Source organism: Arvicola amphibius, chromosome 4 (assembly GCF_903992535.2).
Source record: "Arvicola amphibius chromosome 4, mArvAmp1.2, whole genome shotgun sequence".
NCBI lineage: Eukaryota > Metazoa > Chordata > Mammalia > Rodentia > Cricetidae > Arvicola > Arvicola amphibius.
In genome coordinates, this window is record NC_052050.1 from 53,096,957 (window position 1) to 53,110,287 (window position 13,331).

At 45.2% G+C, this 13,331-nt stretch overlaps 1 protein-coding gene across 1 annotated transcript in view; it reads left to right on the forward strand.

The window, feature by feature from the left end:
• Cfap52 (cilia and flagella associated protein 52) overlaps positions 1-13,331 on the forward strand; it is a 45,096-nt gene that overhangs the window by 28,649 nt on the left and 3,116 nt on the right. The window contains exons 8-11 of the mRNA XM_038327383.1: positions 763-933; positions 3,245-3,393; positions 7,061-7,206; positions 10,280-10,431. Of these exons, the coding sequence (XP_038183311.1) occupies positions 763-933; positions 3,245-3,393; positions 7,061-7,206; positions 10,280-10,431 (618 nt within the window). The remainder of the gene's footprint in view (positions 1-762; positions 934-3,244; positions 3,394-7,060; positions 7,207-10,279; positions 10,432-13,331) is intronic.

Consider the following 13,331-nt stretch of genomic DNA (forward strand, 5'->3'; position numbering starts at 1 on the left):
TTAAGGTGTTGCAGAACTCAGGAAGGTTGAGAACCACTGCACTAGAGAAACATTTGCTCAAATCCAACAGCTAAACACTAAACGAAGAACCATATTTGCCAAGCATGTGACCCACACCTTTTAAGCCCAGCACTCAGGAGGCAGAAGAGACAGGAAGATCTCTGTGAGTTCCAGACCAGCCTGTTCTACACAGAGTGGCAAGCCGTTCAGAGCTACATAGTGAGGTCCTGTTTAAAAGGAAAATCATATCTGGTTAAAGAATTGCATCTTACTATTAAATGAGTAGCTGAATCACAAGAGCCAGTGGTTTCTTCCCATGAAATAGTTCACGTGAAACCAAACCAAAAGCCATTCGCTGTGACCCAAAGGCACACCATCCTTTGATAATTCACATAAGTTGGTTGTATACCACACTGAGACATAACACCAGGCCTATATCTGACCTTTCCCTGTAATTTTTCAGGTTATCTTTAGAAACGGGTTGCCCTGGGCATTGGTGCCCAGGAGCCTTCCTGCCTTGTACAAACCATTTCAGACCACATCACCCTGATAGACCTTCTCTGAGTGTTTAAACCTATAATGGTAAACCCTTCCTTCCTGATCATGGGTGTGCAAGATTGTGAATAACTCACGACTTCCCACCTGTGTCACTTCCTTGAGGGCCTGTCCCACACCAATAGCTAGCTTGTGTCCTCTGCGATCAGATAAGCAAATGCTTGCTGGTTGAGTGACTCTGTTTCCCCTTTATTCTTCTCTCCACAGGAAACTGCAGCTGCAAGGCGGTATCACTTCTATCACACTCCGGGGAGAGGGGCACCAGTTCTTTGTAGGGACAGAGGAATCGCACATCTATCGTGTGAACTTCACTGACTTCAAAGAGACACTCATTGCGACGTGTCACTTTGAAGCTGTCCAGGACATTGTCTTTCCATTGTAAGTAGAAGAGGAATGTTAGAACATAGAGGTCTGATGCAGTGTGCAAAGGAGTTTCATTCTAGTCAAGGACTCTCAAGATGCATTAGTAGAATTATTTTCCCGTTGAACCTTTTCTAATGTACTGAATTATTTTATAGGACCTAGAAAGATTTATTTATTTGTATTTTAAGTGTGTGGGTGTTTTGGCTGCATGTATCTCTGTGTTCCACATGTGTACAATACCTGCAGAGGCCAGAAGAGGACATCAGATTCCCGGGAACTGGCATTAAAGACTGTCATGAGCCACCATGTAGGTGTCCGGAATCAAACCCGGGTCCTCTGGGAGAGCAGCCACTGCTCTTAACTAACTGCTGGCCATCTCCCAGGATTTCTAATGGATGCTTTGGTTTGTTTTTAATTACCTTCATAGTTACATTGGTTTTCCTTCCTCTAGTTTGTATTTTTATTTTTTTAATGTGGGATTTTGGGCAAATGAGATGGCCTATTGGGTAGAGGCACTTGCTGCCAAGCCTGATAAGCTGAATTTTAAAAGATCCTTGGACCCACACAATAAAGTTCCAGAAGCTCTCCCGCAAACTGTCCTTCAGCCTCCACACATCTGCTGTGGTGCATGCTCACACACACACACACACACACACACACACACACAAATAAATCAATACATATTATGATTCGGAGCTCGTTATTACATTTAGCAAAGTCCCATGAAGTCGACTAGTTCTTTGCTCTCAGTTTCCTGGGTTTAGCTTGAATTGCAGACACCAACATCATTGCTGGTCAGATGCAAGCCTGTGTTAGAACTCAGTTCCCAGTGCAGTGAACTGCAGCATTGGTTCCCTGAGTCCTTCTGGTTTAGGACTTCCGCTTTTTCTAAGGGCGGGGGGGGGGGGGGGGGGGGAGGGTAGGGGTGAGAAGCTGGAGCTTGCCATTGAGGTGAATCTTTATTGGGAAGTGGGTCACTTTCTTACTAGGTTTAATTTCCACTCTTTTCCCAAGAAGTTTGGTGGACTCAGACTCAATCTCTAAAAATTTCTGGTTTTAGTGCTTTTTATAAAAATATATTTAAGAATTTTATTCTCTCTCTCTCTCTCTCTCTCTCTCTCTCTCTCTCTCTCTCTCTCTCTCCTTCAGTATGTGTGTGTGTGTACATGTGTGCCATGGTGCGTATGTGGAGGTCAGACGATGACTTTTTTCTGTTTGTTTTTTGTTTCTTTGTTTTTTTCGAGACAAGGTTTCTCTGTAGCTTTGGAGCCTGTCTTGGAACTAGCTCTTGTAGACCAGGCTGGCCTTGAACTCACGGAGATCCACCTGCCTCTGTCTCCCGAGTGCTGGGATTAAAGGCAGGCGCCACCACTGCCTGGCCAGAGGATGACTCTTAGGAGCTCTTTTTGGCTACCTAATTTCAACTCTGAACTCTACTCTGAGTATGTAGATGGGATCTACTTGGGTGTTTTTTCCTATTACTTCTAAAGTGAGTAAACCTTAAAACTGGAGAGATTCTAGCATCTTTTGAAATAAGTTTAAGATGAAATGCTTGAGGAGTGTATAGATCAGTGGTTACCTTTGGTCTTCCCAGTGACTAAGGAGAATTTTATGGTTAGGATGGTTTTTCACCCAAATGCCACCCCCTTTCTTATCAAAACTGGAGTCATCTATAATCACCTGGCATCTTGGCAATTTACATCCCATGCAAAGAAGCCCCTTCCCCAGCCCGACTGACCAATTACTCAGATACTTTTTTCATTCATGACTCCTTATTTTCTCAGAACTGAACAAAAAAGGGGCAAATGTGAATTTTACTGTATTGCCATCTTATGTGTAATTTTAATAAAATTTTTCAACTCCATTGGAATTTCTTCTTTTAATAAAGATATTCCATGGATATATTTGTCTCACAAAATGCTACTTGGCTAGGTGTATACAGGGCCTCCAGAGTAATCCAGATCCATACCTCACTTGCGTAGACATTTTTGTGTGAGTCAATCATATTCCCCCCCCAAAAATTGTTTAAAATACAGAACTGTGACCATTTCTTTAACTTATCAAGATTTAGGAAGATTTCAAGTCTATTTTTTCTTTATAAACAACTTTGTACCAACTCTTCCAAAAGTGAAAAGATGGCGAAAGATTTCCCACAGAGGCTGTGAGGAGTCGGCTGAGTGTCTCTCCGCACGAGAGACCTCTAAGCCACACCCTCGGGTAACTGGTACGCAAAGGGCAGGCTGCCCCGCAGCCTTATGAGGAACATTTGGTACACACTGAACACTGCCCCTCTTTGACGGCTTGTCCCTCAATGACTTCTTCGTAGTGGTACTGCTGAGCTATTTGCTACATGTGCCAAGAAAGACATCAGGGTGTGGCACACAATGTCCAACCGGGAGCTGCTTCGGATCACCGTGCCCAACATGACCTGCCATGGCATCGACTTCATGAGAGACGGTCGGAGCATCATCTCAGGTGACAGGATGTGCATGGTGGCATACGCCTGCAAGGTGGAGGCAGGAGGACCAGGAGTTCAAGGCTATTCTTGAGTTCTAGAGGCCAGCCTGTGCTACATGAGATCCTGTCTCAAACCAGCAACGAAACAACAGAAAATTTTGATAGTTGCTCCCAATGGAAGTTTGGATCTAGGGTCTGGCTGGGGTTTCAATTCTTGGCATCCTCATTCTCTACTAATGTCTGACTGTGGATTATCAGGGACAGCCTTCTGTCATCTTATCCTCCTTTCCCTTAGGGTCTAGCCTCTCCTTGGAGTTCTGGTCTACCCAGGAGGGTTCTCCTAGGTGGGAGGAACCATGCCTCTCACGCTGTTTCACTTACCAGGGATGCTTTGCTTAGTAGGAAGAATAGTTGATGCAGAACTGGATGGGGGCATAGTATGCACAGGATTGTGGATTAGAACTCGTTTGTATAAGAGAGAAAAATCCAACCCAAACTAAGATGTCTTCAAAGAATTTATTTCCTCCCCAGACAGGGTTTCCTTGTATATCCCTGGCTGTCTTGGAATTCTTTCTGTAGATCAGGCTGGCCTTGAACTCACAGATCCACCAGCCTCTGCCTCCCAAGTGCTGGGATTAAGAGGCATGCACCAACATGGCAGACCCAAAAAATTCTTTTTAATTTTACATTCATGCATATACAATTCTATGTGCATGAACGAAGTTCTGTTCTGTTTGTTTGTTTGTTCTAAGAGGGCTCCAGTAACACACACTGGTCTCGAACTTGCTGTGTAGCTGAGGATGGCCTCGAGCTCCTGCTCTTCCCGACTCTAACGTGGGAGTGCTGGCAGAAGGGAAGGTCTTTTAACATCACTTATTTGTTTGTTTTGTTTATTTATATGTTATGGGTGTTTTGCCTGCATGTGTGTCTGTGTGTACCACATGCCTGACTGGTGCCCACAGAAGCAGAAGAGGGCACTAGATCCCCTGGAACTGGAGTAACAGACATATAGGTACCTGGAAAACAAACTCGGGTCCTCTGGAAGAGCAGCCAGTGCCCTTAACCACTGAGCCATATTTCCAGTCCCTAAACAGAAAAATTTAAAATACAATTTATGCCAAACTGACGTTCTAACATAAGTGATAGATGCTATAAGTTGATAGATACAGGGTGTGTGTGAGACCTAGTATTCTGACACTTGGCAGGTAGAGGAGGGGGGATTAGGAGTTCAAGATCATTCTTGTTATATAGCAAGGTTGTTGCTAGCCTGGGCTATAGGATACCCTGACTCAAGAAACCAGCCCCCTCTCAAATTATAAATACCACATATTCCTTCTCTAAATATTTCCATATATATATCCCTAAAATATTTTCCTATGAAGCAATAATTTCTTAATATCATGAGTAATCTATATCAAATTTCCCTAGCAGTCAAAAATAAATGTATTGGTTTACACTAGGGAAAAGTCAAGCGGCTCTGAGTGAAGCTATTAAAACAGAGACCTAGGAGCCCCTCCTCTCTTTCCTTGGCTCTGTTTCCTCCTTCCCCTGCCCCTATGTCTTCTCCCCCGAGTGACTTACATTGTGCCCAAGTCCTTGGACAAGGGAATCTTAGAGTCATCCTTGCCTCTACTCTGTTTCTCTTACACCTTTATCAATGTGCCCCAAATGACCCCATCTCAACCAACAGCCGTAGGTCCATTGCTGGTCATCTTCTCCATCCTGGTCCAGGCCACTGCCAGCTCTTCTAGATCGCCCCAGTAGTTCCTATTACTCCTGTCTGCTACTTCTCTTGCCCACCAGTCTTTTCTCCCCACAGAAACCAAAGGTCTATTTTCAAATGTTAAATTAGGTCTTGCCATTTGCTGGGCTTTACAAGTCTCGTCCCCCAGCAGTCACCTGCAAGGCCCTGTAGGACCTTCGCTAGTGCCCTCCCCACTTCTCATCTCTTTTTCTCAACCTGCTCACCTCCCCTGCCTAGCTTGTGTCTCCCCTGTTCTGCAAACACACTGGGCATGCAGGTTTTACTCTAGCTGTTCAGTTGGCCTGGAATGTTCTTGCCCAAGCTCCTGCATGGCTTGTCCCTTCATTCCCTCTGACTTCCTCATGTCTCTGGTGAAATGGGATCTACCTTGAGCAGCCTATTTAAAATTGCTAAGCTCAAGAGACAGAACTAAAGTTGACCAGCAAATGCCAGCCGCACACAGACCTGGGGAAATGTATTCCAGGTGGAGGGAATAGAGAGTGCTGCAGCCCGAGGTGGAAACTCGCTTGATGTATTTAAGGAATAGCAGGAGTGTTAGCGTGGCTGGAGCTTTTTAGTCACGGGAGGGGTGGGGCCTCAGGAAGAGTGATAGCAGAGGAAGCTGAAGAGGTAGGTGGGTGCCACGTATGAGGTAGCATGTAGAATAAAGAGCTGGATTTGGGGGCTGGGGAGAAGAAGAGCACATACTGACTGGTCTTGCAGAGTTCAGTTCCCAACACCCACGCCAACCATTTATTAATTCATGTCCTGGGGATCCAATGTTCTCTCACACACATTTTTTTTTAAATCAGTATTTTTTTTAAGTTGGATTTTAATTCTAGGACAGTGGGGAAAATATTGTGGAGGTCTTGATCGGGAAGGGGCCTGGGTTTTTAAAAGTGGCTGATTGTAAGCAGGGGTGCAGGGGAGAAGCTACTGAGAGGGCTCAAGAGAGAGGAGGCTGCGGCTTGAATGGGGCAGTGCCAGCAGAGGTGGGGGAGGAGGTCAGAGCCTAGATGTTTGTGACAGTGGAGCTGAAGGGACTTCCTGACGGATTGACTGTTGAGCTGTAGGCTTGGAACAGAAAGGAATCAAGAATCAACAGTGACTCCGAGGTTCCTGCCTTGAGCAAGGCTTTGGTTGAGGTGGGAAGATGGTGAGAATCAGGGAAGGAGTATCAGACTTAAAGGTAGGGGAAGCAGGGTGTGGATTTGAGAGGCTGAGGCAGGAGGACTGAGTTTGAATAGCTTGGGCTACACAGTGAAACAATGATAACAATGAAAACGAGAAGGCAGAGGTTATTTGGAACTGTGAGCCAATGCATCCTGGGTGTGGTAACAATTACACGGGTAACAGGCAGTGGTGGAGTATTACCTTCAATCCCAGCACTCAGGAACCAGAGGCAGGAGGTTCTCTGTGAGTTTGAGACCAACTTGGTCTTCAGAGTGAGTTCCAGGACAGCCAGGGCTACAAAGAGAAACCCTGTCTGGAAAAAACCAAACCAAACCAAACCAAAAAATCCCAGTGATGATGATGATGATGATGATGAAGAAGAAGAAGGAGGAGGAGGTAGAGTCTGAAGAGGCTTGAGTAATGATAAACAGCAGAAGAAGCAGAATAACCATAAATAAAAGAAGAAAATAAGAAGAAGAAGAAGTAAAGAAGAGAACGTGGAGTACAAACAGTCCTCCTTCACCTGCTGTGAGCTACACTTCAGGCCAGCGCACCCCAGACTTCTTTCCTCCGCTTTCCCAGGTGTGAACCAGTTTGGGAGGCTGGAGAAAAGGCCGCAAGGGGACTGGTCCTTGCTGAGGTTAGCCTCTCCTTCCACTCCTGTTTCTTCCACTTTTCTCTCTCACTGGTGATACAGGAGACTGTCAGTCCTCAGAGAAAGGGGGCAAATATACTGACAGTGTGCCTTTTGTCTCCTTCCTGTGCCAGCATGGGATGATGGGAAGATCCGAGCCTTTGCTCCAGAGACAGGTCGGCTGATATACGCCATTAACAGTGCTCACAGGATTGGAGTAACCGCCATTGCTACCACCAGTGACTGCAAACGGATCATCAGTGGCGGAGGAGAAGGGGAGGTACACTTCTAAATGACATTTAAAAAAAAAAAGTCTTTAACTTAGAGCAACTAACTCAAAGGAGGCTATCCATTTTTCATTTTGATTTTCTTTTTTAGTTTTAAATTTTATTTATTTTTTATGAGTATGGGCATTTGCATGCATGTATGTAGAAGAAATTCTAATTGTTCTTATTAATAAAAACTCGGACTCAGATATTAGAGGGTAAAAGCTGAGAGATGAGAGGAGCAGGGCGGCCTGAGGAGGCAGTGTGAGCAAGCAGTCCGAGGATCAGTAGAGACAGGATCGCCCCTTCGGTCTGAGCACTGGTAGAGATGAAAGGTCTCTCTAGTGGCTTTCACCTGATATCCGATCTGGGTTTTATTCATTAACTAGAATTCGTGCTCCACGAGTATGCCGTGTGTGTGCAGTGCCCCAAGAGGCCAAGAAGAAGGCATAGGATCCCCTGGGACTGTAGTTACAGGCCATTGCTAACTACCGTTTGGCTCATGGGACTCAAGCCCAGGTCCTCTGGAAGAGCAGCCAGTGTTCTGAGCTGCCGAGACATCTGCCAGCCTCTGCATTTTACTTTTAAGTGTGTACCCGCACTAGAACTCAGACGGGGTCAAATTAAGATTTTGGCGAGATCGTAAAATACATCATAAATTCAAGTTCTAATGCTTTAAACAGACATTAAATCTACCTGTTTACAGAAAGGGTGAGTAAGATACAGACAGGAAAATAGCCTGTTTGGAACCAGGCTGGGAAAGCAAGTTAATGTGGTTCTTTTCCCCCAAAACCTCAGCTGAATCGGCTGTCTTCATCTTACCTCTTAAAGCTGGTGATATAGAATCAGTTCGTTAACACAGGTATTAATTTTAACTTTTATTTTTTTAATATGTTTTTTAAATTTTTTATTTATTATTTATTAGTTTATTATGTATTCAGTGTTCTGCCTGCATGAATCCCTGCAGGCCAGAAGAGGGCACCAGATCAGATGGTTGTGAGCCACCATGTGGTTGCTGGGAATTGAACTCAGGACCTCTGGAAGAACAGCCAGTGCTCTTAACCTCTGAGTCATCTCTCCAGCCCTAATTTTAAATTTTAGACAAGAATTCACTATGTAGCCTCTGGCTGGCCTGGAACTTGCAATGTAAACCAGAGCGGCGGCCTTGAACTCACAGAGATCCACCTGACTCTGCCTCCCAAATGCTGGGATTAACGATGTGTGACACCATGCCAGCCTTGGTTATTGTTTTAATGTTGCTATACTAGTTTTTTCTCTGAATTATTTTGAAGATCCTAAAAACATTTTATTCTCAGGTTTATTTGGGGGTCTCTCTTTCTATGCCCCCATTTTATTCTTTTGAATCCCAAAGCCTTGTTTTTGTCTACATTTTTTTCCCCTTTTGAATCCCAAAGCCTTCTTTTTATTTACCTAGAGGGTGTCCTTCTCCTTTCTCTTCTTAGCTATCATAGGAAGAATTTTTTTTTTTCAGAGAAAAGACCCAGCATCTTGGGGAAACCCTTGGAAGAATCTGGGCAAGTGAAGTCAATGACTGGGCTGAAATGTCCCCTCGTCTAGTATGTGAGGCAGCTGTGACCTCTCTGTGCCTCGGAGCCCTGAAGTGCACTGAAAATAGCAACACTCTTACGGAAAAACCATATTCCTCTCTGAAATGTGTGTGTGCATTTACCATTGGAGCCCTGCTACCTGACCAGCCCATGTCTGCTCTGTGCCCCCGAAGCCTCCTGCTGGCTTGGTCCCCTCCCTCACCACTTCCACCATGCTGGCTCTTGCTCACATCTCCACATCCTCACTTGCTCCCTCACATGTCAGGAGCTTTTGTCTTGCTGACGTCCAACCTGTCCAGACCATGGGAGTTACAGGCACCTGAGCTCACTTTGGGAGAAAGAAATCGCACTTTACACTTGCATTGTGTTTGGCCTGCTGGTTAGACTTTCCAAGCCCCTCCCTCAACTCTTGCCCCTCCACATTCAGCCACTGTAGATCCCCTCATATACTTTCCAGACTTTTAATATTTTTAAATTTTAACTTATTTTTTTTTTACTTTTTGAGACTTCTTTTCTTTTCTTTTCTTTTTTTTTTTTTCATTTTCTTTGTGTAGCCTTGGCTGTCCTGGAACCCTCTCTGTAGACCAGACTGGCCTCAAACTCAGAGACCTGCCTGCTTTTGCCTCCTGAGTTCAGGGATTAAAGGTGTATTCCACCATACCCAGCCTCTGTACTGATTTTCTAAAATGCTTTCATTTTGAGATTAATATAATGACATCATCACCCCCTTCCCATTCTTCCCGCAAAACCCTCCCAGATCTGCCTCCTTACACTTTTTCAAATTCATGGCTTCTTTTCCCAGTAATTGTTATACGTGTATGCATACATACATGCATATATATATTCTTAAATTTTAAAATTATGTGTGTAGGCAGTTGTATTACTTATAAATTTTATTTCAGGAGAATAAGCAGGCATTGGAAAACATTTACCATAGAAAATGGATATTGGGCTCCAGTTCAGTGGACACCCCTACCACTGCTCAGGAGCTCACCCCAAGTCCAAGGAGCAGGGTGGGCTATATAGTGGGGCTCCGTCCCCATATATAAAAGACAATGGCGATTAGATTCTCTGAGGCTGAATATCATTGGTTTCCAATGACTAAAAACCGAACAGCTGATGTGAAAGTTTAAATATGGCTTTGGGGAGCAGGAGCTTTCCTGATGGCAGGAGAAATTTGAGAGCAATGCTCAGCAGAAGCGAGGAGACAGGTTCTTCCTCTGGGCTTAGCAGAAGCCCTTGCGATATTGATTCTCGTAGTGGGAGCCTGATCATTTTCTCTGTCTGAAAGTAGAAGTAGGTCTGAGATTGGGAGCAGCGCCATCCACACCTGGCGAGATGAGGGTCACATCTTGTACACGCCCTGCCCCAAGTGTTGCATTCCCACCCTGCCTGGCTGAGATGGGAAGAGGGAATTAAACAGTCATACCCAGCAGAGAGGGAAACACTCCCCGGGTCTTCCTCCATCCCTACCAAAGTCCCGGGTTTGTGTTGCTAGCCTGTGCTTTGGGGCCCACAGGTAAGGGTATGGCAGATAGGCTGCCAGACCCAGAAGTTGGAGGAGGCGCTGAAGGAGCACAAGTCTTCTGTGTCCTGTATCAGGGTGAAGAAGAACAATGAGGAGTGTGTCACTGCCAGCACCGATGGGACATGCATCATTTGGGACCTTGTGTAGGTACCTGGGATGGCTACGAAGGCTAACACAGCACTTAAAAAGATCCCAGCATCCTGCTGAGCACAGCAAAGATCCCAGAGGAGCATATTAGTTTACTTCCTTGCTATTGGGACAAAATATTTAACAAAAGCAACTTAAGGAGTTGGGAAGTAAAGGGTTTATTTTGGCTCATAGTTTGAGAATACTGTCCATTGTGGTGGGGAGGCATAACAGCAGGGTGTGAGGTTTCTGGGCATGTTGTGTCTGAAATGCATGTGGTTCATGACTTGCTTTCTCCGGTAAAGGTTTTTTGGAGGGGGACTGTATTTTTATTTATTTATTTATTTGGCTTTTAAGACAGGGTTTCTGTAGCTTTGGAACCTGTCCTGGCAATCTCTCTGTAGAACAGGCTGACCTTGAACTCACAGAGATCTGTCTGTCTCTGCCTCTGGAGTGCTGGGATTAAAGAAGTGTGCCACCACCGCCCGATTTTGTATTTTTATTTTACACCTATGGGTGTTTTGGCTGCATGTATGTCTATGTGCCACATGTATGCCTGGTGCCTGCAAAGACCAGAAGAGGGCACTACATCTCCTGCAGTTAGAGTTACAGACAGTTGTGAGCCACCATGTGAGGTCTAGAAACTGAACCCTGGTCCCCTGGTTCTCTGAAAGAGCAGCCAATGCTCTTTACCACTCATAGCTCCATTCCCTCACTCTGCTTTTTAGATAGTTCAGGATCCCAGCTCATGGAATAGTGCGCATCCAGGGTGGTCCTTCCTACTCAGTTGACCCTCTCTGGAAACATTCTCAGAGACATGCCAGAATGTGTATCTCCTAGGTGATTCTAAATCCAGTCAAGTCAACGATCAAGATTAACCATTCCTAATAAAAGCTTCTTAGAAGGCTTTGGACTCCCTGGCTGTCCAAGGGTTATAGATGCCAGTGGGGGAGATATGGTCTCCAGGAAGAACCAAGTATCAGAAGTTTCTGGGCAGACAGGGAAGTAGTGTTCCAGATACATGCAGTGAAGCATGAGCTAATGCAAATCGATTCAACTTAAATGTTGAATGTTAACAAGGAAAGTTATAGGGCAGGCAGTTCCTCATGTCATCTTGCTAGGTCATGAGCCTGCCCTGGGAGGGAGAGGCATCCCCCTCATTTGACCACATTCCAGGGACTGCTTATACTATGAGTAAATCACAGACCCATAGAAGATGGCAACGCCTAACGGTGTGGACCAAAACATGTGAACTTCATCAAAGGAGCATTCAGAGAATTGTCAAAGATGATTTTTAAAAATTTTTTGGCTGTTGGGATTTTTGCTCTGTTTTTATTTTGGAATCAAACCTTCGCCCCACCCCCACCCCAATCCTTCGACCCATCCATCACCCTTCTATCACTCCGGGGATGCATGGGATTTGCATAATTGTCTACTAAAGAGTTTGAATTAAGTACAGAGGGAAAAAGGAGGTAGAGTTGGTCAAAGACTATGTTCCTCCTTTTTTGAGATGGGGTACCATTGTGATGTCTAGGCCAGTCTTGAATTCTTGGGCTCAAGAAATCCTTCCATGTCAGCCTCTCAAGTAGCTGTAGGTAAAGGCATGTGTCACCATGACCAGTTGGAATGTTCCCACCTAGAGAGAGGAGACTGAGGACTGAAAGAAAAGTAGAATACTTTAAATTAATACACTAAAAAGTGCAAAGCACGGCTGTGGATACAGTCTAGCTGGTGGAGTGTAAGCACAAGGACCTGGTTTCAAATCCCCAGAACCCACATAAAAGCCAGGCATGGTGGTGCGTGCCTGTGATCTCAAGCACTTGGGAGGTAGAGACAGAGGATCCCGAGGGTTTGCTCTAGCTGAACCAGTCAGCTCTAGGAGAGAGAGAGAGAGAGAGAGAGAGAGAGAGAGAGAGAGAGAGAGAGAGAGAGAGAGAGAGAGAGAGAGAGAGAGAGAGAGAGAGAGCTAGAAGAGAAGAGGAGAGAAGGATAGAGATCGAGAGGAGAGAGGGGAGGGAGAGAGGAGAGGAGAGGCGACTAAGAGCGTTAGCGAGTAGAGGAGAGAGACTGAGAGCACCTGTCTCAAAAAGCATAAGGTGGAAGGTGGCTGAGGAAGACAACCAATGTCAACTCTGGACAGTCACACACACGCATGCACACCTGCACGCACGAGCAAAGCAAAACAAAGCAAAGTCCCAAAGCACAGTGAGCTCTTATTTTCTAGGTGGGCCTGGCTCCCTATTCGGATCTCTAGTCACTGTGGCATCTTGTTTATATGCTCTTTTGTTTTTTGGTTTTGTTTGTTTGTTTTTTAGACAGGGTTTTTCTGTGTAATAGGCTGTCCTGGAATTTGTTTCGTAGACCAGGCTGTCCTCGAACTCAGAGATCCACCTGCCTCTGCCTTCCAAGTGCTGGGATTAAAGGCGTGTGCCACCATACCCAGCTCTGTAGACAGTTTTTCATTGAATAGATTTAGAAGACACCTGTGCTTCTGCATGTCTAATAAATTCCCATGTGGTGTCGCTGGGCCAAGGCCTAGACCCATGGACACATGACTTCCATTGGGAAAGTGTGTACTGAGAAGGGGTATCTGAGTTTATTTTAGTGGCGGCTTGTGACTGCTTCACATCTTTAACACCTTCCTTTTGTGAAGCAAGCATATTTAATTTGTGCCAAAAATCTTTAAAAATCCTCTGCTCAAACCCTGTGTTTGAAAGCTTCCATTATGAGAAGAAACTGCAGAAGGTGCATTTTCAGCCAGGAGCTGGGCCCGTGAGACAGCCACCGGTGTACCAGCTCTGGAAGAAGCAATACAGCCATGATTCTTGGACAGGCTTAGCATCCCTAATCTTAAGGTCCCAAACCCCCTAAAATCCAAAACCTTTACATTTCTTTTTGCGTCATTGTTAGTACTGAC